This window comes from Catharus ustulatus, chromosome 6 (assembly GCF_009819885.2).
Source record: "Catharus ustulatus isolate bCatUst1 chromosome 6, bCatUst1.pri.v2, whole genome shotgun sequence".
In the NCBI taxonomy this organism is placed as follows: Eukaryota; Metazoa; Chordata; class Aves; order Passeriformes; family Turdidae; genus Catharus; species Catharus ustulatus.
In genome coordinates this window covers 60,802,115-60,829,075 of record NC_046226.1, presented here as the reverse complement: position 1 = coordinate 60,829,075, position 26,961 = coordinate 60,802,115, and the positions used below count along the sequence as shown (strand labels likewise).

The following is a 26,961-nucleotide window of genomic DNA, read 5'->3' as shown; positions in this document are numbered from 1 at the left end:
ATGTCCTGCTGAGCCTGCCAAGAAAAGGATTTCTAATAAGTTTTTCTTGAATCTGAACATTTGTTCATTTGCTGTGCGAGGAGTGATTGTAGAAAGCCAACTTCTCCGTCCTCTGAACACAACCATGTGTTAACTACCTTCAACTGCTGGCACTGGTGAGCTGGAGTTTGCTCATAGTCAGCACTGCTAGAGAGAGATGGGATTTTCATCTTTTCCCTTTCAAAAAACTCCCTTTTTTATTGTTTTAAAAAGAGTATGGTTTTTTCACCAGTTAAAGGATATTTTTTTAGTTCGTGTTTGTATGCTGTTTTGATCTTGATTAATACTTGGTTTTGTTTAGACATTTGCATGATCATCATGGGAGCTCAAATCAATATCTGGGGCATATTTAAGGGACTCGTTTCATATGCTGTAATTTTTACCTATCTCAAAGTAAATGCCATGTAGCTGTAACTGTATTTCTACAGTTTTGAGCAATGAACATTTTCTGGTTGAAGCATTCATACACAATTGGGTTCATCTGGTATTTTCAGCTAAATAGTGACTTGTGACAAATGAAATTATAGCCAGGGTCCCCTTTGCAAGATTAAAAATGTAAATTTAAACCTGTTTTAGGATGAGGAGAGCACTCATGAAGAGGTAAAAGAGCTAAATTCCAGAACTATGTGAATTTTCCTTATAAACTTGGTTAATAACACCCTGTGATGCTTCCTTTAGTGTAAAGGACTCTTTGCTACTGTGTTTTATGATGAACTGTGTTGTTCATATGTTAGATCTCTCCTGGGCACACCTCCTAAATTGGGATGGAAGTGGTGTTAGTCATAGGGATACCTCTTGTTTTGGATCTAAAGGTGCTCCTATGAGCTACTTAGCCCTTGTAGTGTGTTGTGGGATGTGGAAAACACTGTGCTGGACATGTGGACATGCTGGGAGGCTTAGAGCCCATTTAATGGCCCTGAATTTTTGGCTGTAGGGTAGCAGGATGTGTGATCTCAGATGTGGTCACTGAGTAGATGCCCCTATTCTATGCCAATGGCTGTGGGCCATGAGGCCATTGCTCTTCACAGGGCATTTACCTTCACAAAACCTTGAGAATTCAGTCCTGAGCACTGGAGACTTGGTGGTGAGGGCTGTAAATCAGAGTGGGTTGTTATCTGTGCCTGGGTTTCCCTAAACTGAAGCACAAGGTGTTTCATGGGTTGTGGAACTGGAAAGTGCTTCAGGATTTGGCAATGAAAGGAACCCACTGATAGCACAAGATGGCTCTGTTGGTGTACAGTACACATGTATTTGCACTTCTTACTCTTAGAAAGAGTTCTGTGCTGAGAATCTCAACTTCAGCATCATCCTTTCCATATAAATGGAAAATAAAGGGCTTAGTAAGAAATGGGGTGTCAAGTATTCCTGTAGTACCCTAAAGGTAAGACTCACACTTGCCACAAAATACAATGCTGTAATGACTGTGGGAGGATAAGAGTTGAAAAGCATTTCAATAGCTAAAATGAATTGTAATTTTATTAAGGCTCTGATGTGGCTAACCCACATCTTGAGATAACACTCTGCTGATTTTTATATTTTAAAATAAAATTTTGTTATTAAAAGTAATGGAATCTTCTTGTGTATATCTCAGCTGTAATAGAGGATTATGCTGTGTATTAAACCATTAATCCTGGAATGATCTTGAGAAGAGTTTTGAATATGCCTCAAGTACACTTTTGACAACGGAATAGCATCACATATCAGAGAAAAAGTGTTGAGTTTCCATTACTGTCTGTTACAAAAATCTTCTGAAATTGTAAAACTCTAGGAGAGAAGTATTTATAATTTAAAAAATCACAGCTATTCACTTTATGCTGGTTAAAGCAAAAGTTCTTTCATCAAGGGAAGATAAGAGAAGAGGATAAATAAACGTAGTGGCAAAACAATCCAGTGTCTCAAAAGGCAAAAAAATAAGATTGCAGATCTTACAGCAGTGGAAGCTACACAGTCCATAATGGTGCTCCTGTTTCTGCAGGCTCTGATAGAGCAGAAGCTGGCAGGGAAGATGTATTAATCCCCAAAACACTGCTTGGCAAACAAATGTCTTAAAATTATTTCTGACGCTGCATTATAATGCAAATTGGGAGGAATGTGTTAGAGTGTCTGTTTAAATGATGCTGTGTTAATAAGGACATCAAAGTTAGTCTGGAATATTCTAAGCAGGAAAGCACTGAAAGGTCCTTTCCAGACCTTGAAATTTTACAACATGCATCAGGAGCTCTAGACTGACATAGTAGAATAATTTAGTTTTAGTTTCTTTTTTGTTAGCTGCAAAATTTCTGTTAGTGGTTTTGGCTAAGTTACAAAGTTTTTTTTTGTCAAAGCCAAGAGAAGCGGTTCCGAATTTACCAATTTTGATTTAAAAAAAAAAAATAATTGTTAAATGTACTGCATTTCAACCATAAATAACCTCATAAAGAAAGGTGATTCAGGTTGCATGCATTGAAAAATGACATCAAGTCGTTTGTCCAGTCCCTTAGTAGTAACTGAAGTTGAAGTTTATAAGTGGCTATTTTTAATCCGAATATTAGATTTTCACATACTTATTTTCAAGACAGAGTTTGATTTTTTGAAAACAGAATTATATTGTCTTTGTTGTTAAGAACTCCACAGGTTACTTAATCAGACAAGCCAGCACTTGTACTCAGGTATTAAAGTCCCAGTAAGACTATTTTGACTTTCCTGCTTTTCATTTTTAAAAGGATCGAGCATAAGGAGTTCAGACACACTAATGTGGGAATAAGAGGCAGATGGACCTTTTGTGTCATACAATCTCTTTTTTTCCCTTAAGATGTGATACACATTCAGGGGAAGAATCACAGAAACAGCATGAACTTTTACTTATTGAGGCAGCTCCCTGCATGTAATTTTCTACCTCAAAATCTATTTCTTAGAAGCTCCTTATCTGTGCTCCTAGAAAGCAAGGAAGTAATGAGTGTTTCCTCTTGCAAGTACCTCCAGGCAATCATTGGCCCACATCGTGGCAGCCTCAGCCATGCTCTTGGTGGTTTTGCCTTTGAATTGAAGGGGAAAATTAACATTATAGCTTCATTTTGAATGAAAGAGTGCAGGGCAATTGCCTTTGGTGTGTTAGGATGGGATGTATTCCACACTGGATATGTAGTGTGTCACTGCATTAAAGGGAGAATGTGCCATTGCCAACAAACGGTGGAATTTGTCAGTAAAATCCTGCTCCTCTGTGCTTTACTGACTTACCTCACTCCTGGAGTCTAATTCTGCATTTTCCATCTTTCCAAGAGTTATCTGTCTTGAGGAATAATGTTAATAATACTTAAAAATATTGACATCTATTTTTTTTTCTTGCTAAAATGAAAGAACTGCCTAGGCAAATGCTAATGATGTGTGCCATTCTTAAAAGAATGTATTATGTACCTTGAGATATCAGTTTTAAAGAATATTTTCTTTTGATTTTTCAGTGGTGGACTTTATTTTTCAAGTAGCAGCTGGGGTTTTTTTGTTGGTTTTTTTTTTTTTGCTTATTGTACATATCTGTGTGCAGATAATCTCTATGTTTTTAAATACAGCTGTGAAAAAATTCCACCCCTTTTCCTTCTCCCTCCCTTTGCTCTCAGATCTATGGTTAAAGGCACAAAACTTATTTCTGGGCTAAACAGATAAATGGGGATACAATTCAGCATCATAAAGTCACCCCAGGACACATTGACACTGTTCTGGATTGTTAAACATTCTTTCTCTTTGTGCAAATAGAATGTTAAGGTTTGTCCTGTCTTGTATAATCTAATGAGAGGATCAAGGGAATTAGATGCAGGGAGTAGGCTAGTTTCCTATTTTTCTTGAACCTGCCAACATTTTCAGGCCTCAACCCAAATTTGTGCTTGCACTGTCTTCCCCCTCCTCCCAGTATGTCTGTAGCTGGGAAATAGAAGTGAGAAAGCACGTATTGTATACATTTAAAAAATACTTTGCAGTGAAATGAGTTTCTGGGCTGAGAAGGCATTTGTTTTCCATTGGAATTAATTTCTGAAACATTATCTGTTTCTGTTTTCTGTTGCTGTAAGGACTTTTTGTACTTTTAAACTTCCAGAAGTGTGTTGGACAGGAATGACTTGATGTTACTAATGGTATTGAGCTCATTTAAGTAGCAACATTCTTCCTGGACAACTCCCTCCTCTGCTTCTTAGGGTCATGGCTTTTTAAAAATACAAGATTAAACCCATTTCTGGATTGAAGTTATCTACCTGTAACGTTGCTTTTAAATTTTAATTTTATTCTGAGCTGCAGATAACCCCTAGATGCTGAATTATATTCTAGTTTGATTGTAGCAAACAGGGAACTCTTGCAGTTATAATGGGGAGCTAAAGGGCCATTTACCCTCTTTTTCATCTGTATTAAATTCAAGTAATGTTTTCAAGTAATACTCTCCCATTCTTTCTCCACAAGATGTTTGAGTAAAGGTAAAATAACAAAAATAAGTATTTAAGGAAAGTAATAAATGTTGTATCTAATATTAAAGCAATCCTAACTATGTATTTGCCAACAGGTAATGCACCCTGGAACTGCGTTTTACACATCTAAAATCAAGTAGAGTAGACAAAAAGAGATGTAAGCTGTGTGTTAGATTCTGTATCTTGTATTTAGGATGACATTTTTAATATTTAGAAATGTTTTTGTTGGTTTTATGGCTTTGCTTTCTGTCTCCAAGTGGAATTTGCCATAGCACAGCCTAGTAGCTGGTTGGAGAGAGACTTGTTTGCCAAGTAGCTGAGCTTTGAAATAGAGAGGGAAACCTGAATGATATTTCCCCTACTTCACATATATCTCAAGTAAGATAAAATGCAAAGTGTGACTTTAAAGGTATTTTCTTGCCAGTATGAGGCTTTTGCTGTTCTTTTCAATCTCCTTTATGGTGATTTAATTAGAAAGGGGCCGAGTCATCTTCTCACAGGGGCTGTTGTTTTCAGTAAGGCAGAACAGGCAGACAAAAATGAGATCAAATTTCCTGGTTTGCCTCAAATCTGATGCCTTGTGTGCCTGCTGGGTTGTTGGCTTTTGTTGTTTGGGTTTGGTTGTTTTGGTGCCAGACTTGTCACCCTGTGCAGGACCCAGTGCTGGGGTGCTGAGTTCCCCTCTCAGGGTGGAGGGAACACCCCTGGGATCTCCTGGAGCTGGGATTTTCCTGTGTACTCACTTGTCTTGTGGGTGTCCAGTTTCACTTGGAGCACAGCCTGCACCATCTGAATGCTTTGAAAGTGCTCTGTGATTTAATGTGGGGGTTTCTGTGGCAATTTTCCTTTATGTGAGAGACAGGAGTTACAAAGGATTGCACCCAGAAGTATCCTTTGCTCCTGAAAATTTCTGGTCCGCTTTCCATGTAAGCATTGTGAGCTTCCCTAGTACAGTAATTTCACGATTATAAGCCACACCATTTTGACTAAAATTTTGGTCCAAACCCAGAAGTGTGGCTTATAATCAGGTGCGGCTTATATATGGACAAAGAACGAAATGTTGCTGTTTTAGTTTGGAGGACAGGTGTCTGCTGAGAAAGGCAGGAACTTCTCTTTGAAATGGAGAATATAAACCCCCTCCCTCCAAATTATTATAATTTTGAAATCAAGGGTCTTTCAGGCAAAAATATAGGAATTAGGAATAACAGTTCTTTTCTAGGGAAATTAAAATAGAAATACAGTACTACAAAGAAACAAACTGCAAACCCTGACAAAGTCAGAGTACAACCTGACACCCCGTCAGGCAGGGTGTTGGCAGCAGTCCCATTCCATGGTGGCTGCATCCTCCTGCAGTGACAGATGTGGCTCAGTTGGAGCAGTGCTCCTGTACAAGGTGCAGTTTCCCTCTGGAGGTCCAGTGGTGATGTGGAGAAATCCGGTTTTCCTCTGGAGTCCAGTGGAGAAAGGGGCTCCCTTAGTGTCCCAAAACCTCTGTTTTTATCTTGGTAAGAAATGTTGGGCTCTTCCCCCTGGCTGGAGCAACTCCCAATGGGATGCAGTAATTTTATCAGTCCCACAGTGGGACTCAATGGCCATTAGCAGAAAATGACTGGCTGGAGGAAGGATGGGTTGTGAAAAGATAAAGAACAATGCCCTGCCTGGTTTCAATGGATGGCCCATTAGCAGAATATATCCCATGGAGATAAGGATCACTGCCCCCACCCTCAACAGATGGTGATAGAATAGATACCTTTTATCACACTCTGTATTGTAACGTGTGGCTTATAATCAGGTGCGGTTTATAATCGTGAAATTACTGTACTTGAATAATTGTTGATTTACTAAACTGAACATAACCCAAACAACCCTCCCATCCAGAAAACACCAAATGCAAAATACTCAATCAGTCAATCAATCAATCAATCAATCAAAAACCTTGAGAACTGCTAAGCTGTAATGAAGATTTAACTAGACAATAAAGTAGAAAGATGAAAAAAATTATACTTTGTAAAAGGAATATCATTGCATGGAAAGGCGACAAAGATACTTTTGTAAAGTTTTCTGTTTCTGTGTTTTATTCTGTATGGGTGCCTCAGAGAGCAATGTTTTTTGAAGAAGGTAAAAGAAATAAAAATACTTAGTTGTATATCCAGTGTTTATTGCAGCTAAATGTTATTTCCATGTAAAAATGATACTTCTGTCTGAGTTTGAAGTTGTGAAATGCATCCCTCACTTATGTGAAGCATAAACCTGATAATTGCCTTGGCAAGCGAGAAGGGTGGTGAGTGCCGTGGGACTCGATAACCTTTTGCAGATGGAGACCTGAATTGTATGAAACTATGGATTAAAGAATGCTTTGAAAATAAATGATTGTGAGAATAGCAATGCAGACAGATGTGTGAAGGGTCGATTCCTCACAGAATTAATCTGGGCTAGCAAAAAGGAGTTGTAAATCAAGGTTGATGTATTTTAGTAACACTGAAATGCAATGACTGTACAGTTTTCTTCCAGAAGTTTTATTGGAGAAGTAAAAATCTTCTATTAGCCCAGCTGATGTAGCTGAAAAAGATCAGATTAATACTTGAGTCATTTCACTTCCATTATCATACTCATTTTTGATTACATTATTACAGCAGTGACATACAATGATAACCCTTTTAAGAATATCTCTTACATTTCATTTTAGAGTAATATTTATTTTTTCAATGAAAAATACTTCGGGGGGTCAAATTAATATTATTTCCTGGCAATAATCACCCCATTGTGCAGTTCACTATGACAGTGGAAGTGGGAAATCACTGTGATAATCAGTGATAAGGGCCAAGTGCTTTTGGAGCAGTGCATAACAAAGTACCGAGTAATGTGAATGTTTCTTCAGTAACTTATCTGACATTTCAGTACAAGTAAGAACTCAATTGTAACAAACTTCCAAACAGAGCACTAAGAGCTTGGTAGCCATAAGAGTATTTTCCATGCTGGATGTATTTTTGATACGTGAATTACATGCTGTGTAAAAGTTTAAAAAGTTAAGTTTTATAAAAAGAAACCTTAAGGCAGTAATCTCTCAGATTGCTGTGCTTGTTTAGGACAAGTTTATGTAAACTGAAGGTGTGTATGCAAGGCTTTTTGAGATAAGAATCTACATTCCAGCAAGCAGTAATTATACAATAAACAATTAACTGTTCAAATAAATACAATGCTTTTTATTGAAAGACATATTCAGTTTTGAGGTTGCGGTTGCATTAACTATGAGCTGTGAGTTTGTATTTAAAAAAAAAAGGCACCATCATATACTTCGAGTATTCTAAGATGCCCATCATTACTAGAATTCTGAGGTTCTAGTAATTAACGGTGTTTCTGGGTGCTGAAGTCTAGAGGTTATTTTTTATCCCACTTCTAACTCTAGCACCCTTGTTACAAGGTTTTTGTCCAATTTTGTTTTACAAGTTACTTGTATCTTCTCGAGCATTCTGCCTCTGGTTTGCAGGCTTGTGTGTTGGGCTGTCTTGTGTATTTGTTCTGTGTTTTGTGATTTGTGGGCATTTATTCTGTGTACTGTACCTGCCCTTTACAGAAAAGGGTGTTTATTGTAGAGGAGTGAAGGGGGCGGGGAATTAATAACAATCTTCACTGAATAATCAGAATAAATAGAAATTTAAAATAAAACAAACAAATAATTAAAAAACCAACCAAACAAAAACCCCCTCACAACAAATGTTTTAACTTCCAAAATTTTCACGTGGTTAATTAAAGTTCATCCACTTTTTGCTGATGACCTTTTGCTTTTACAATGAAAGAGGAGGAATGAGGTGATATTGCTTGATCTACTGTACTGGGTTTGGGGTCTTGCCTCATCCAGAAGTGTTTTTGCTGGAACACCACCAGAGTGCCTCTCAGCCTGAAAATACAGAATGGGAAAAGGAAGCTGTGCTGCTGTAGGACTTCAGAGTTTGCCTTTAAAATATGTAAGAAAGAGAAGTCAGCAGCACATACTTTTATATAGGTAAAAGCTTTAAGTAAACTTGCAAGAAAACCTAAATACAATCTATTGCTGTTGCAGGGAAGTGTTCACAAGCTCAGCATTTTTGTGAGTGAAGATAATTCTTGCCAAGAAAGCATGTGCTGCCAGGCTTCAGTCTAGAAACTTATTTTCTCATGTAGTGCTTTTTTATTTATTAAAAAGACTTGAGGAAAGGTTCATGTCTCTGAAGTTCTATGTTTGGGTTTTTTTTTTTCCCCAGTTATGCACATTTGTTCAAAAACCTCAAACCACCTTAATTTTAAAATTTTTATTGTGAAAACACTTATATTTCCATTGGCTTTATTACTTACATAGTGTTTTATGTGCAGAACACTGTTACAAATTTTTTTTTTTTTTAGTCTGGAAATAATAGAAATGTTTAATCCTGTAAATAGAAAAATAACCTAGTGTCATGCAATCATGTCTGCCAGTTATCCATAGCAGTGATGCAAATAGTTAGATTTCAGTCAGCATATAATAGAAATCAGTTGCTGATGCATAGTGTTGAGCTGCACAAAGATCTATCCTGTACAGCATAATCACAGGGATCTGCTGACTCTGAATTTAGGTTTGGCAATTCTCTAAATTGCAATTATTGCTGTGGAAGGTGTTAAAGTGCTACACAATGAGCACGACTGAGAAAAGCAGTAGCTGAGGTTCTTTGTTTTTTCAAAGGATTTCGGTTCATTCTTTAGGCTTGTGCTATAGCCTGGCATGCTGACTACGGAGCATTGCTGAAGTGGAAAATACATCCCCTGATAATGCATCTCAGGCAGGAAAGTCCTGCACAGACAGGCTCTTGCTGGTTCATGGTGTGTGCAGGTCACAGTGCTCTGAGAGCCTCATCTGGCTCCTCTCATCGTCTTCATGGAAATGGAGCAAACCCAGCGAGGTTGCCAGTTTTTATATTATTTGGTGTCTTCTGTAAAAGTTTCCCATGATGTCATGATTCCTGGCACTGAGAGTTCAATTTTTCCTTTTGCAGAGTGACTGCTCCTCATCCCCAGGGATGAAAGATAAGGGAAATCTCCCTTACAGCAGGCAGCAGGGAGGGCTGTGGGTTTCGTTTGTTTGGGTTGCTTTGGCATTTGTTTACACTTGAATTTTGAAATTAAACCAGTCTCACACAAGCACTGGAGTTAAGTAGTAGCTACCTGTAAACTTAGTGTCCAAAAGGCAAGAAAAGAAGGTAAATGGTTACTTGGTCATTCTGGCCTTCATTTTTTTTCCATTTGACAGGTGCTATGCTGAGCTGAGTCTGGGGAAGCTTGAAAGTTTGGGGATTGTGTTTTGTTTCCCCTCTGTTTTCTGCTTTTTAAACTGGAAATCATTAGGGCTTTTGGCAAGTTCCTAAGGTTGCTTGATGTTTAGATTGCATTTATTTCTTTTCTGTAATACTGGTTTTACATGGACCCAGACAATGTATATTTTCAGCTTGTTTCCATTAAGCCTGATTGAAACATCATGTTAATTTAGGTGGCTCACTTTAAAATGTTAAATAAAAGCTGTGAATCATTAACTTGCACTTAATGCTAGGAGGTCTGAAGATGGATTTGTCACTTGGTAGTGCTTTCACTGTCAATTTTATTAAATTGTACCAAAAGTATCAACATCTTTTTCAAAACTAATGCTCCCACAGCTTCCTAGTAATGTCAGCCTTTGAATTACATGAGATCCTGTAAGCTTTAATGGAATTAAAATTTTAAATGTTAAAGTAGGCATGTATTCACAGTTGTCTGCTTTGCAGACTTTATATCAGTGAATCATTACAAAAAAGTGTCCAGTGAGTGTTTCTTACAGTTGAACTCTGTCTTTCTGACCTAATCCTTTATAAACTTTTCTGTGATCAGCTTTGATTTTTCCCCCACCTGCACCCTTCAGCCTTTTAGATTTCCCTAGTACTTTTTTTATCTGCTTAATGTTTTTTGTGCTATCCTAGCAAAACTGGATCTGTCTGATCTTGGACTTTTGTTTTCCTGTATTTCTGTAACTGTTTGGTTTGTGATTGACATTTCATAATTGTTCTTTGCTTCTACAGTTGTACATTTTGTTAATAATGTTCAATTTCTTCCTTAGCTTAAGCTATGGAGGAGGACATTCATCACATTCAGAAACAGACCTTCACAGACAGACGTACACAGCTCCTCATCAGCTTCCTGGATACTCAACTACACAACATCCTGCTGGTAACTGTCCATATCATGGGAATACTGCTTAAATAGCTACAGAGAAAAAGAAAAACAAACCAGATTAAAGCTAATGAATTTTATAATCAAAGGGAGTTTGTCATGTAAGTGCTGGCAACTGGTATTAGAATAGCTTTGTAAAAGAAAGTTAACAGTTGTTAGTTGTTTTTTTTAGTGAATTATGAGCATATATCTTTGTTATTTGATTTTACTTCTTTGAAGTTCATCTGAATTATCTGTTTTGTTTCATTTCCCTCCACTATCATCTAGGTCTTTCAGGAATCTTTGATACCAGTATGCACAGTGCTGGAGGTAACACTAAGGAAACTTCTTCAGTTATGAATTTTCTCTCTGCTATTGAGTCTCGTACTGCTCAGGCAGTCTCTTCAGGATCTACCCTTTTACCACAATTCAGGGCTCCTTCCTGGCAGACAGGTGAAAATTTTCTCTTGAAATAAACTTTTGTCATTGTTATATTGAATGTTTGGGACGATTTGAAACAAAAATATTCTGACTAAGTGAAAAGGCTCCATGTTTTCTACCTCTTTTACATCTCAGTATTTAAAAATATCAAAATCAATGAAATTATGTTAGCGTAAGATTTATGTGAGCACAAGTTCTGGTTGTTCAGAAGGAATTTAGATGCATAGGGTATTATTTTGTCTGATGAGTCAAATTTATTTTTCCAGCTTAGTTTGGAATTAGTCTCACTATCACTACAGGCATTTTCAGGCACACTACCTGTACCTCCTAGCAAATCTTTCACTCTCAAACTCTGTTCCCTATGATAGTTCTTCTGTGATGTTAGCACTAAAAGTCTATGTGTAGCTTTGGCCCCCTTGTACCTGGAAGTAATGAGCAAGGTGTTCTCAAAAAGGTCTGAGGTGCATGTGACATAGAAATAAGGGATTGAATTTACAACTAAACAAACGTGCCATCTCTTTTGGTAGACTGACTGCCTTCCACAAACCTCCCCCATCTGTCAAGCCTTCTGTGCAGAGCAGGAAACTGCAGATTTTGAGCTTGCTGTAGACAGTCACACCAAGATAAGTGTTGCTACTGCATCTGTGGGTAGCTTCAAGTTCTGGTTAATCTTATGGAGTGATTGTGCAGCTGTGTAGTGAATTGGATCTATTCACTGATCTGGCAGAAAAATGTTTGAGTGGCTTTTTTACCTTTGCTGGGATGTTTTTCCTCTGTATCAGCAGGCTGATCTGTGTCTCAGTGCAGCTCTATGATTGCTGTTCTGATTTGGAGAGGAGGCACAAGGTAGCAAGAGTGGAACAATCCTTTTGTTGACAGTTTGCACTCATCCTGTTAAGGGTAATGTGCAGCTGCATTCTGTGAAGAGCTACTCAACAAGTTGAGAATAGAAACTGTGGCTTTTAACTCACCATTGACAAAAGCACAGATGAAGATGCACACTGGTAATCTGACAAACAGTCTTAATGTAAATCAGTTGTGAGTTTAGAGTTGTGACGACCCATCCTCACATCAGAATGTCAGCTGGGAAGAAATCTTTTTTTCTCTTCGTCCTAGCATTTTCTCCATTGCAGCCTGCCTAACAGTAAATTGTGAAGAATGGGGAGTCATGCTGGGGGTTAGGTTTGATGTTGGTACCAGTGATTGAGAGACTTCTCAGTACTCATTATTAAGAACTCATCAGTAAGCCCATTTTTCAATATTATCAGTTCTCTGAGCTTTCTGTTATCCTTTAATACTTCTACTGCTTTTCTGTAACCCTCTATCCTCCCAAGTGTCTTTCGAAAACTTTGTCTTCTACAAACTTTTTTGATGGGGGAAAGCAAGAGCTCTTCACTCTGCAAAGTGACCATTTTTTGGAAGGGTTTCTTGCTTTAGAGTTTTCTCCTAACCCTGCAACTGCTGATTTTGGGAGAAAAAAGAGGAACATTATGTTTGTTATTTTTGTCCTTCCAAATGTTCCTTTGATTTGTGGGCTCTGTTATCAGTGTTCTGATTTCTTAGGGTGTTGAGGGTGTGTCTGTGCATGCAACTTAGTACCTTTGCTATACATACTGTCTGCTCCTGAGCAAATATTAGAATAGAAAGCCCAGCAGTTCTGCTCCTGTGACTGGCTCTGGTCTGGTTTAAGAAGTTATGGGTGTATTTGGAAGGGTTTTGATTTATGGAAGAGAAATGTAAAACACAGGTTAGATGAAAAATGAACACCTACAGTCGAAGCAGGTTTAAATTCTTTCCTTTCTTTGATGCTTCTGGATGGTCCTTCCTTTGTGTTAGCAGCAGGAATCAGTAAAAGAGAACCCAGTTATACATGATATTGCAGTTTTTTAGAATAGGGGGGGAAAAAGTGCATTAAAACACAAGTTATGCTTTCTCACTCAGAAAGACCTTATTGTTGACTAAGGAAAAATACCTTGACATTCCTTCACTATCACATCTCTTCATATCAGTTTGTCTTGGACTGAAAGGGAGATACAAAGAATTTATTTCTCTGCTTCACCTGAAACTTCAAAAGCAATTGTATGATTAGGTTGCAATCAGCTTAAGAAGACTTTACTGTATTGTAAAATGAAGTATTTTTTTAAACTGAAGTGTTTGTTTCAAAATAAGTTTTATTTACTGAGAGTTTTTATTTATTCTTAAATGGTGCCAAGCTGAAAATGGTTTTAAGTATGCAAGAACTGAAAAAGGTCAAATCATTCCATTGATTTTAATTTTTTCTGATTTGCATACCCTGGTAAACTTCCCAGTGGAAACTGATTCCTTTACAAGAATGTTAAGCTTCTCTGGGAATAAACTTGCCTTCTTTGCTTTTCTTGGTAGTCTTTGAAAACAGTACACAAACTTCACCAGTGTCTGCAAGTTATGGGGTGAAAAACACTGAATTATATGGATCACTGCTCTAAACCTCAAAGCTTGCAAGGGAATTTCATACCCCTGTTTCAGCTGGAGTTGTGTATTCTGTTGAAAAATCTTGTTTAAGCCAGGTTGTCATACCAGTGGCTGGATGCAAACAAGTAATACACTTTTCAGTTGGATAGTTGCTATTGCACCATGCAGATAATTACTGTCTGTGGATATTTGGGACTCTCACTTCAGAAAGCACGCAAATCATATTTATTGCTTGTACTGAAAGTCAAACCCCTTCTTTAAGAAAATGAATTGCAGAGTGTATAGACCATTTAGCTATTTCACTGTATGCTCTGAAATGTTTCCCATAAAGTGAGTTATAAAATTATTGGTAAGGGTAAATCCAGGAGATGGGATTGTTTCTTAAACTGTGTATGTGTTACAACTGCTAAGGTGTAATTTTGCCTTTTTATTAAAGGTGGCCAGGGCTTTCGATCAGTTTGTTATGACATTCTTTTTAAATTGAAATAAAAACTAATAAAGAGCCTTCAATTTCAAAGCAGAATTAATCTTTGCATCTTAAGGATATGAGGTTTTCCCTCAGTAATTCACTGCAGGCATAGAGTTTGGCATTTAAAAAAACTCCTGCACTTCCATTTTGAAAATTACCCACAATAAGTGCCTCCCCTCCCTATGTATGTTTGGGTTTTTTTACAGGGTGATGATTCTAAAGAACATTCTATTTGTAAATGCTGTAAGAGCTTGCAGTTAAATGACTTATAGAGAAGCAGTGTTGTAACTTGTAAAGCTCCCTTATGCTCCTTTTTCCTTCTTGTTTTGTTTTTGTTTTTTTCCAGGTATGCATTCCTCGACAGCCACAGAACTATTTGTTACTGGAGCTCTACCAACCTCTGGAACATTTCCACCAACCTCCGCTCTATCAGCGTATCAGCATCCCAACACCTTCAGCAGCAGGAACTTTGCCACTACCCCTTCTCTTACTCTTCAAGACGCCACTTTCAGTGCCACATCGAACGGTCTCTTAACTCCCCACGATCCTTTATTACAGATTAAAACATCACAAGGCACTGTCCCAACTGCTTTGACATTCGAGCGCCTGGGCAGCTCTGTTCTGAGTACCAGTGTACCCCCCCAGTCATCAACATATCGTTCTGCTCAAGAATCTGCACCCCATCTCTTGCAGCCTCAGTTCAGTTTGTTGCCTTCAACCCTTGGAGGAGCTCAGCAGGTGTCTCAGGTCTACAGCACATCAGTCTTCACTGGTTCCACTGCTTCCATGGATAGAGCACTTCAGCGAGAATGTAGTGTTATTAAACACCACCAGCGGCCTTCAAGTACCCAGTCTGTCCAGCCTCAACTGACTGTTTCACAGCATTCCTTACACAGCTATTTAACAAGTACCAGTGGAGTTAACTTTCAGGATACATCTAGGCACTCAGCATTATCCTGCAGTCCAGTTGGAGATGTTACTCAGGTGAGCAATGGAGGACCACAGCAGAAGACTTCTCAAGTCACGGTGGAACTTGCTCAGTCGTACACATCTGCAATTCCATCACCTGGTTTTCCATCTGCTTCCACAGCAAAAGCAAAAAACTGTTCCATGAAGCAACCTCCGAGGTCAACAAAGACTCCCAAACCTCAGAGTGTAGCTGCCACTGTGCAGACACAAAGCTATGCCAAAACTGCACAAAACCAGAGTTCTGTCATTACAGGCCAAGCACAGATCTATTCTACAGCACAGCTCCCCAGCCTCTTGTCGGTCAGTCAGTCCCAAAATTATGTTTCATGCCAGGCTCAGAACGTGCCACCTGTCAGCCACTCACAGGATTTCTCATCCAGCAAGGTTGAGAAACTGCCCTCATTGTATAAAACATTGACTTTTTCTGGGCAATCCCAAGCTATTACTTCTGACAGTCAGACTCTAAATTACTCCTCAGAGGAACAGGTTTTGACCTCAGTTCCAAATGACAACTACTCTGGGCAAATGAGAGAACTTTCTTCAGTCAGCCAAGCTCAGAGCTACTCTTCTAGTCACTCTCAGGGTTTATCTCCAGTTACCCAGTCCCAAGTTAATTTTTCATCTCAATCACAAGTTTTAGCAGCTGTTAGTCCTTCAGAAAGCTATTCTTCAGGGCAGTCTTTAACATTAACGTCGCCTTCTCTTTCCTTTAATGCATCTCCTCGGGTACAAACTCTTCCAGCCTCAAGTCCTAATCAAAGCTATATTTCTTTACATTCTTCTCAGAACTCACAGTCACAAGAATCCTCCTCTCCGCAGTCTCAAAAGTTTTTGCCATCTGTCCAGTCTCCTTTTGCATCCCCAGCTCACTCCCAGGCGCTGCAGAACAACAGACCTTCCTCAGAAACAAAGTCCTATGTTAAAAGGAAGTCTGACTCCAACTTGTATGCCTCTTCGAAACAGGAAGAGGAATTATCAATGCAGGACATGCAGGCATTGCAACAGCAAACTACTCTTGAATCTTCTGCTCAAAGCCTAACAGAGGAGGAGATCAGTGCTCAGGATGCATCCTACAGGGTCTCAAAAGCAAATGACAGATACTCTCAAAGCGTAATCAGAAGCAACTCTCGTCTTGAAGATCAAGTTGTTGGACTCACTCTTCAAGGAACAAAAAAAGATGAAAGAATGGTCAGTTCTGTGGAGCAGCTTTCCCAACACATTGGCCATATCAGTAGCCTCAGCCATGATATCAAAAAGACAGCTAATTTAATGCGAACAACGCCGGGAACTGTGAGTGCTAAGGAGCTAACCCAGCAGCATTCTCTTATGCATAAGGTACATGAAAGTAAAGCTCAAGAGCAGCAGGGCCAAGTCATCAGCACAGCACCACAGGTTCAGCCTCATGCTTTGAGACATGGTCATCAGCTGTGTTTGCCCAGTGCACAGGTACTGCTGGAGTCAACCTGTGACTTGCAGATTCTTCACCAATCAATCCTGCAGTCGGGTTTAGGACAAGCAAAAGCATCACCACAAGTGCAAAGAATACAGAGTCCTCAGCAGGTGACACATCCCTTCCTTCAGATGGATGGTCACATTGTTCAAAGTAATGGGGGTCATTCTCAGCAGCAACTTCATAGTCAGAATTCAGAAGTAATGAAAATGGACATTTCTGAGTCTTCAAAACCACTACAGCAGCATTTGACAGCAAAAGATCATTTCACTCAGACAAATCAACATGATGCAAAAAATCAATTTGTTTCTCTTAGTTCAATATGCTTCCCAGAATCTATCCTTCTCAGTGATGAGAGGAATATATTATCCAATGTGGATGACATCTTAGCAGCAACAGCAGCAGCTTGTGGAGTGACACCATCTGACTTTGCCAAATCAGCTTCTAATGAAGAGGAAATCCAAACTGTTGAAAATAGCGAGGAGTCTAAAACACAGTTCCGATCATTGGATTCCAGACACGTGTCTTCTGTTTTCAGTGCCTCACCTACTGTAGTTGGAAAGCCAGCAAGCAGAAATAATATTTCTCTGAATGGAGGCCAAATTACTCTAAATCTTACCCCAGTGTCAACAATACAGACAAAAACTGTGAACCTGGATCAGCAGCACCTTGAAACTTCTGATCAGAGCATACCAATCCGAATGACCTCTCCCACCCTTGGTCCTGGTCAAGAGGAGCAAGAGGGTGTTCGAGTGAAAAAACAATCTAGCATCAGTCATGAGTCTGAGGAAGATAATGATGCTGCTGTTGATGGTACACTGAATGCAAGGGACACAGAGTTTGTTTCAAGTGGTAGGAGCCTAAGTGAGGAAAGTGCTGCTTCAGAGAATGATTTCAGTGTGGGTGGTGATGATGGTACAGGCGCAGGTAACCAGTCAAAGGTTCCATTGCAGCCACTGTCTGTGCCCCAAAGTGCAGATGGAACCATTAATAGAACTGAGGAAGAATGCCAAGATTTAGCTCAAGGGAACCTTCAGAAGAAAAAAAGCAAAGGAAAAAGCCAAAACAAAAATGCTGCAGAAGATGACAGTGCAACTCAGAAACAGGTAAAAAGGAGTGGACAGTGTAAACGTCAAAATTCAAGAGGAAATGATTCATGTTTCACATACTCTTCTCCTGTTTCTGAAGGTTGTTATGATACTTACCAACATCAGGAAAGAATGAGGCAAAAAATTAAAGAAGTTGAAGAAAAACAGCCTGAAGTCAGAACAGGATTTATTGCATCTTTTTTAGACTTTCTCAAGTCTGGGCCTAGGCAACAGTTTTCCACTCCAGCTGTACGAATGCCAAACAGGACTAGAAGACCAGTCACACAAATAGTTCGTGCCCCTTGCCTGCAGCCCTCTGCAAAGCCTCAGCCAGCAGCAGCACCACCTGTGGCTGCTGAGGTCAGTGGAGAAAGTCCAACCAAAAAAGTTGATGAGGAACTTAAGAAAAATTTAGAAGCGTTGCCGTCGTTTTCTTCTGATGAAGATGATTCTGTGGGTGGTAACCACGATCTTCAAAAGAGCATCTCTACTGCATTGTCAGCCCTGGATGAAACATCTGACAAAAAGATCAAATCAGGTAAAATGGTTACTACAAGTGCACATGTTAAAGGAGATTTTTGTAGCTGATGGGGCAAAAAAAAAAAAGTAATTTTATCTCTCGTCAGGTAAAGGTTTTGATTGGCTTTGGTTTTGGCCATGATTAAGAGTTTTCTTCCAAAGGTGTATTGACTATGTACTAAAATAGTATTTTCCACAATTAGAAAATATTAAATAAGCTGTTTCATTCTACTTAAGTAGGACTAATGCCAAAAAGTTATTTTAGCCTGGAGTTGGAATAATGTGTGTGTTCTCCTTAATTCTGGCTTAAAGTACTAAATATGCTTTTCATCTGGGAACATCAACAAAACATGTCAGAGGTTCTAAACCTATTTTTAAAAATTATGGCAAGAGAATATATTAGTAATTGCCATCAGCAGGCGATAAGTTCTTGCTAAACATGCATTTTCTGTGATGATGAAGTTGCACTGGATGTGTGTATCAAACAAATTTTGCAGTGGTAAACTGCACTTGTTTGGTTTGACTGGTCCAAGGTAGGAGTCATCTGAGCCACATTGATCAGGAGTGTTGTAGCTCCCTGTGTGTTGATAGGTTGCTAATAAAAGAACAAAATCTGGGAAGGGTTGGTTTGGGCAGGGAGGGGCAGGCAACAGCCTTTGCTCACAGTACTAATTGGTTTTTCACACACTTTTCAGCTTCAGTTGTGTTGCATCCATGCTGTATGTCCATGTCCAGAGCTTTAACTGATGCTGCTTTGTTTTGAAGTGTTTTCAGCATACAGAATGCTTTTGCCTAGACAGGTCTCTTCAGTAAAGATTTTTTTTTTCCCCCCTCTGGTAAGCAATTAGAAACTATCCAGCCAATCACATAATTGTAGTAATTCCAGAGAAATACCATTGTCTTCCAAAATAATCACAGGGAGAAAATGAAACATTTCTTTAACTCTTCTCAGTATTCAGAACTCATGACCCATAAGCTGATTCTTAACAAGAGAGAATGAAGTAATGGTTTCCCTTTTTAGATTAAAGGAGAGAGGGAGGGTTTTTTTTTCTCTATGTGTGACATGATTTACTGAAAAGTATATAGCAAAATTAAACTTGAATTGTAATAATCACACCTAAGATACTGGAAAAATATTGCAGAATACATGAGATGCTGAACAGTACTTCATCTTAATTACTGTTCTGTTTTTTTCTGTGGCTATTTCTATGTAATTATGTTAAGTGCATGCATTTCAAAAAGGCTGTTACAGAGAATGAAGTTCCTTCTGTGTCTTGCAGTTGAATATACATTTCAAACAAGAAAGCAGTGATTGCTTTTCTTCCCAAATAGCTGAAATCTGAACAGTGCCATGGTGTGAGCCTCTTGCTGAAGTTTGTTAACTTTAATAAGCCATTTCTGTGTGCAGTGTTCAAAGAAATATTTCAAACTTTTTTTTTGTTGGTGAGCATTTCCATTAGTGTTTTATTTGCAGCGATTTCTTTTATAATATTATTGTATCTTGTAATATTTATGTCACCAATTTCTTGAATTCACTTTCCTGTTTTGTGGCACACAAGATTGTTTGTACAAGATGCTTGATCATGACTTCTTTCTTTCTTGCTGGTGTTTTGCAGGTTTCCTAGTCATTCCCCCTTGTGTCTGTTTTGGCAAATAAGTATAGACAGACAAATATTAAAACACAGTCTCTTGTTTGTAGTATTAAGTAGTACATGTACTTTTATCTGCTGTTCTGACAAATATGTAAATATACCCGGGCAACTAATAATGGTGTGTCTAATTAAAGCTGTCAGAGCTCTCTCTCACTGAAGAAATGGAACTTATTTGCAATAATGTGAGGTGATGTATCTGGAAGAGCACATTTCAAATTAACAATTTTACTGAATGGATTTTAGGGATCGTCACTTACTTGTTATATATCTTTTGTATTGACACATTAATTTGATATTTAACTCATTTGTTTAGAGTTGGTCTTGTCAAAATATGTTGCATTATATTTTTTATAATTTTTCAAGTGAAAAGTCAACAATTAGCAGTGATTGTAACAAAACTGTAAAGTTAAGTTTCCTGAATGATGTTAGTAATTGTGTTACAGTTAATATAACTTGATTTCTTTTAGATCAGCAAGTCTGTGTTAAAGCTAATACACATAGAAGACTGTAAAGTAATATCTAAAAAGGATTCTAATTTTTTTCAGGTGGGAAAGAATAATTTTGGAAGGTGGGACTTCTCTTTGGCTCTTTGGAATAGAGGCGGAAAGGAATGCTCTTTTCTCTTCTTTGTTTTGTTTTATCAGTTCTTAATGCTCACCTCTGTTAATATTAAAAATTGTTAGGCTATTGCTAAAGTTTTAATCTGGAACTTCCAGTTACATTATCACAAGATATAAATGATAAATGTCCAAAAGTTATACAGAAACTGTTTTTGTATTTCATGTGTATTTCTCTTTCTGCAATCCAATTTCAAAAGACTTGACCTATCAGCAGATAACAAGATTCAGTGTTGTAACCTTTACTGTTGTATTTGCTTATTGTCACAATGTACAACAGTATTACCTGGTGATTGTGTCTGTAACTATCAAATTGTTTTCTAAAGCCATCAGTTTTGTTAATTCCAGATGCTAACAGATGCAGCAGTTTAATACAAACAGAGGTATATTAGCTACAGTATTTTGGTTTTGTTTAAGATTTAGTTGTGGTCAAATACTGCTTCTATTTTAACTCCTAGAACAGGTGTTTTTCCTAGAATAGTTGCTTTTAATATAAATTGTAACAAAAAAGAAGAAAAACCTAGTTCCATATTACATTGCTAATCCTCAATCTATAAAAAATCTAAAATTTGGATTTTTTTCTTCAGAAACTGAAAAAGTGACAGTTGTTACTGCTGCTACCACCACCACCAGTGCTGTAATAAAGCAGGAATCTCCACAGATGACTGCTCCTGTAGGCAACGTGCAGGAGAAAGTGAATCCAGCTGACCCCTTAAAAGCAGCTCAACAGGATGCTGTGACTTCAGAACAATTGGCAAAAGTGCAGGAGACTGTTGCAATAGAAGGATGTACTGATGAGGAGAATATGGACAGTGAAGGAGAGGGGATGTACAGAGAACGTGATGAATTTGTAGTGAAGATTGAAGATATAGAGACACTAAAGGTAATCTGAATATTTGCTGGGGGGGAAACACAGCACAAAAGCCCTGCATATGAATTTAGCCTCAAGAAACTACCAGAAGAGGAAAGGCTGCAGATTAGTTTTCTCTTTCTATTCTAATATTTCCTGCTTGCTGCCAAAATGCCTTAAAGGTGTCTTTCTAGTGCAGATTACAAACATGTTTTGAATGTACATGACCCATTTTTATGCTACATACATAATAAAGTAAATCTGTGTGCTGGTAACCTCCGTTAGAACTTGGAATTGCCTATTTTAATATTAAAAAGCATAAATTTTTCAAAGGCAGTTGACTACTTTGTTTTTAAATAGAAATAGACTTTCAAGTGTTACTTTGCAAAAGAACTTGAATGGAATTGGCTTCTGGTTTTTTGTAAGAAGTTCCGCTTTCTGTTTCAATAAGAAATTATTCCCATAAGCAACCAGTACAACAATGTGAATTTCCTTGTTGTCTTTGATTTTTTGGTTTGGTTTGGTTGCTTCACCATTTAAATTTTTCTTCATGTTAACCTTTCCTTTTGTGGCTGTCATAGGCAGCAATGTTCTGACTCTTGGAAAATTTCTAATATTTTTGATTACTTGTCTCTGTGCTCATCCTTTCAAAATGCAGTTTTAATTAATGCAGCTTTGTCACGTAAGACAAGTGTTATCAATTTGAAATATTCCCTTGTTACTTATAAAATGGATTAAGGTGTATTAGGAGATATTTTGAATTTTAAGTTTATTAGTTGAAGAGTCATGAAAAAGTAATCAATGTTTGACTACATTTTCCAAAAAGAGTTTGAGTTAGTAGTTTGTTTGCAGAATCTCTAGAGAATTCTCATTAAGGCTGATAATTACAAACTTGCCTTGATGCAAACAGGACTTAGTAACTATGGTGTTGGAATTTGAAATGGCTAATTTACATTTTATCCTTGGGTTAACTTCCTCAAAAAACGTGATGCATAAGCACATTTCTGCAAGAAAAATAAACACTGTTTTTAGCAAATAACTTTATGTTCTTCCAGGTTGCTTTGCAGACAGGAAAAGAGCCTCCAGCTATCTGGAAAGTACAGAAGGCTTTATTGCAAAAGTTTGTTCCTGAAGTGCGTGACGGACACAGAGAGTTTGCTGCTACTAACAGTGTGAGTCTCCACAATTCCTTGGGAAGCCTCATGGGAGCTGCTTTCCTTAATGCAAGTCTAGGAAACTGAATAGAATGTCATTCTGGCATACATTCTTAGCAATCATCCTAGGGAGGGAAAATGCCCCTCCAACTCAAACTCTCCCTCAATACATCCATGGCTGATTTTTTGCTTTCCAGCGTGGGGTCTTTGGTATCGCTGTGTAAAGGAACAAGTTTTCCTGAGCAGAATAAAACCAGTGGAAAAAGGCTTGTGAAGTAACTTTCCATTAATTAATTAATAATTAAAATAATAATTTATTTTCTAATTAATTTTCTATTGCTTTCTGCAGTAGAAATGATGCAGTGATACAATTTTAACAGGCAGCCTTTTGCCAGGCAGATAATGCTTTTGGAGAATACATTTGGAGAATAAAATAAAGGGAGAAAAAGAAGCCCAGAGTACCTCCTTTTGACTTATTGTCTTCACTTTTAACTATTATCTGGAAATATCAGGGAGAATTTTTCTGAAATTATAAATGCTGTAGAGTGGCTTATCATTGTATGTAAACATGAGAGGGGGTTAAAATGACTTTTTTCTTTAGTATTGAAATTTTTGCTTGTTAAAACTTACAGATTTTTGCTTAACAGAAACACTTGTGGTTTGTTTTTCTTTTTTTCTTTTAGTATCTTGGGTACTTTGGGGATGCAAAGACAAAATACAAACGAGTGTATGTGAAGTTTGTTGAAAATGCAAACAAAAAGGAGTATGTCAGAGTATGCTCAAAAAAACCGCGAATCAAGCCTGTCCAGTCAGCAAGGTATTTTATTTCAATTTGTTTTTCATTTTGCCACATTGTTTTCATATTAAGAACACACCTATTTAAATAAACAGGAGTTATAACTTTGAAATATATTAATTGTGCTTTAATATGGAAACTGAGAACTGTGTGATTTGCTTTAATAAATTAAATATAAATTACTGCCTTGTCTTCCTTGCTCTATTCTGTTCCATAATCAGTTATTTTGAAGGTGTTAGGGTTTTACATGTTATTTCTATGTCATCCTTTGCCATACAAGCCTGCTAGTGTAATGATTTTAATTTTCTGTGTATTGTTTTCTCATATCCTGTGGAGTTTGGTAGTTAGGTAGTTTTTTCTGGATTGCTTTAATGGTCATTCTGTCCCAGTACGCTGGAAGTATCATGCTTTCTTCACAATCCTGGAAAGTACAGTAATTTCACGATTATAAGCCACGCCATTTAGACTAAAATTTTGGTCCGAACCCAAAGTGCGGCTTATAATCAGGTGTGGCTTATATATGGACAAAGAAGGAAAAGTTGCTGTTTTAGTTTGGAGGACAGGTGTCTGCTGAGAAAGGCAGGAGCTTCTCTTTGAAATGGAGGATGTAAACCCCCTCCCTCCAAATTATTATAATTTTGAAATCAAGGGTCTTTCAGGCAAAGATATGGGAATTAGGAATAACACTTCTTTTCTAGGGAAATTAAAATAGAAATACAGTACTACAAAGAAACAAACTCCAAACCCTGACACAGTCAGAGTACAACCTGACACCCCATCAGGCAGGGTGTTGGTAGCAGTCCCATTCCATGGTGGCTGCATCCTCCTGCAGTGACAGATGTGATTCAGTTGGAGCAGTGCTCCTGTACAAGGTGCAGTTTCCCTCTGGAGGTCCAGTGGTGATGTGGAGAAATCCGGTTTTCCTCTGGAGTCCAGTGGAGAAAGGGACTCCCTTAGTGTCCCAAAATCTCTGTTTTTATCTTGGTAAGAAATGTTGGGCTCTTCCCCCTGGCTGGAGCAACTTCCAATGGGATGCAGTAATTTTATCAGTGCCACAGTGGGATTCAATGGCCATTAGCAGAAAATGACTGGCTGGAGGAAGGATGGGTTGTGAAAAGATAAAGAACAATGCCCTGCCTGGTTTCAATGGATGGCCCATTAGCAGAATATCTCCCTTGGAGATAAGGATCACTGCCCCCACCCTCAACAGATGGTGATAGAATAGATACCTTTTATCACACTCTGTATTGTAACGTGCAGCTTATAATCAGGTGTGGCTTATAATCGTGAAATTACTGTAAATTTAAAAGCACGTGTTCGTGACAATGCTCTTCATTCAGGAAGACACTGGAGTTTTAAGTCTAGTTTGGTCTCAAAGAAAGCAGTGCTATCAGACAATCAATTTTATGGAATAATCCTGTTCTACTAAAAGTGGCTAGGATTTTGATGCTCCTTTTTTCTTGGGCTAAGGAAGACTGTTCCAGTACCTTTCTGAAGCGACCCCCTCTTTTAACAAAACATGATTGCGATTAGCTTGTTATATTTACAGTTTTCTCAATGCTGCTTTTGGCTTTTCTTTCTGTTTGTACTGCATGCTGTATTTCTGGAGAGATCAGTCAGATCCCACCTTTGTGTTTCACTGAGTTCCATTGAGTAAGGTCTTTTAGCTTCCTATTTGGAGCAGACTTTCTGTTCCCCTCATCCTTCTACTGTTGTCTCCATCCATTTTGGTTTGAAATCTCCATTTCTGACAGATTTCTAGAATTATTCTCAGTATTCCAGAATATACTGACAATGTTTCTGCTGCACTTTCCCATCTTGACTCAAAACTGTATTGCATTATTAGTCCTAAGGTACAGAACTTTGTATTTCTGATGTCAACATTCCTGTTTGTTTTCCTGTTTTGAGGGATGGGAAGAGAAAGGCATTGTCTGGTCAAGTATTATTTCAAAAATATAGTAGTATATGAAGTGTGTATAACCCAATAACCAAATACCCAGTTTCATTGACATAAGTGTATATAATCAGTGGGAAGTATATTCTGATTAAATAAGATTATAGCTGTTTTATTACTGCCAAAACTTGTGTGGTAATTATATTCATAAACATTCTCTTCATAATATTGTAGGACTATTCACTGCAAACCTAGTAATAGCAACATCAAACCCCCTGATCCACCAACACCAAAACCAACAGCAACAAAAGTCTCTTCTGTGAAACCCAAAGCTAAACAGCCTAAGGTAAAGGCTGAACCACCACCAAAGAAAAGGAAAAAGTGGAAAGAAGAATTTTCATCTTCCCAGTCTGATTCTTCACCTGAAGGCCAGAGTGAAGAAGATGGTGAGTGAGATACCATTACTGGCTCCTAGGCCTGTTTGAACTTAACTGAGAAGAGTATTATAAAATTACATTGTTTGATCTTGCACATTTTTCTGTACAAGCCTCCGAAAGAAAATACAAAATCCAACAGTGCCATGCAAAATGGGTTTTTAAAAACTTTTCAGTTGCTGTTGGTGTGTAAGCAAAGTGTACAATTGAAGTTATTTCAAATGTAGTTTACCTACATAAATACATATTTTACCACTTGCTGTCTGTGGTGTGTACAATTGTAGGAGGAGAAACCAGTTTGATTTTTGAATACATCTTAAGAATGAGATTCTTCATTGGTTTTCCTTTGCAACTGAATGTCATGTCTAAAATAACATTCCTGTAATGCTCGCCTGCATGCAGATGTGGGCAGAATTCAGATGCTGCTGGTTTGTTCTTTTTTCTTTCAGAGCCCAAGGAGTAAAACCAGTTGACTTTTTGGCTGCTTCATTGCTTGTCTGAATGCCAGCTGTTCAGATGTAGCCTGCTGAGCAGATTTGCTATTAGGACACCCATAGAACATTGAGATTCAGTGTTTGCAGGAATTCTCCAGAAGATAAAGGGATTTCTGAAGTTTACAGTGTTTATAGGGGTTACCTGTTGTAGCAGATTTACAGTGCATTTTGCAAGGTTCTTTTTATTTATTTCCTGTATGTTTGAAGCAAGCCTGTGCATTGCTCATACTTTATTATTGCTGCATTTCTAAAGCATCCTGCTGAATTTTAAATAAACTATCACTGGTGTGCTGGCAGACTGCTTCTGTGAGAACAGCACTTTTCAAATATTTTTCAAGCAAATTTGCTCAAGTAACACTGTCCATATTTAAGAATCAAGTAACCTGGTGATTATGGTCATCCCTGAGGAAATTTTAACAGCCTTGCTGACAAAAACTGGTGTCAGACATGCAGCCTATAAAAAGCAGCAGATTGCTTACTAATACTGATAACTACTTTATGTGTATGTTGAAATTGCTCTCTATGAAAAGATAAAAGCTTCCTCACAGTAAGTGAGCATAAGTATGCCTCCATTGCTTCACTGATAAAATTTTTTAAACTTTTTTGTTTGTTTTTCGGGTTTTTTTGTGACTTTAAAAATCAGGTGTGGTTCATTTCAATGGTATGCAGGCTCCTAAGTGACACTAGTACTCAGAAATTCTTTTTCCTGTTGGATGAATTCAGATTTTGCAATTTTGGGAGGTACTTGCTTTGATGTGAAAATTAGGGCACTTAGGACACTTCACTTGCCTGAAGTTATTAATTCTCCTATTTCTCTGAACTTTCACCTACAATAATAGAAACATGTTTGAATTCCTTAAAATAGAATCAAAATGTTGATAGTTTAAAAAAAATAACCATTTGTACCATATTTGATGTCTGCCCCTGTTTTTGATGTCTAAGTAGTTTACTGCAATTGACTGCACTGAATTGTAATCTCTCAAGGTACCAGTAGGGGTCACTTGTGTTTTAAAAAAGAAACCTTGAGT

The 26,961-nt window shown here is 37.9% G+C and overlaps 1 protein-coding gene across 1 annotated transcript in view; it reads left to right on the top strand.

The window, feature by feature from the left end:
- The window catches only part of QSER1 (glutamine and serine rich 1), a 42,570-nt gene that overhangs the window by 6,635 nt on the left and 8,974 nt on the right, over window positions 1-26,961 (top strand). Inside the window, exons 2-8 of the mRNA XM_033062501.1 lie at window positions 10,564-10,673; window positions 10,944-11,108; window positions 14,363-18,061; window positions 20,899-21,194; window positions 22,217-22,333; window positions 22,999-23,132; window positions 25,240-25,451. Coding sequence (XP_032918392.1) covers window positions 10,970-11,108; window positions 14,363-18,061; window positions 20,899-21,194; window positions 22,217-22,333; window positions 22,999-23,132; window positions 25,240-25,451 — 4,597 coding nt within the window. The 5' untranslated portion in view covers window positions 10,564-10,673; window positions 10,944-10,969. The remainder of the gene's footprint in view (window positions 1-10,563; window positions 10,674-10,943; window positions 11,109-14,362; window positions 18,062-20,898; window positions 21,195-22,216; window positions 22,334-22,998; window positions 23,133-25,239; window positions 25,452-26,961) is intronic.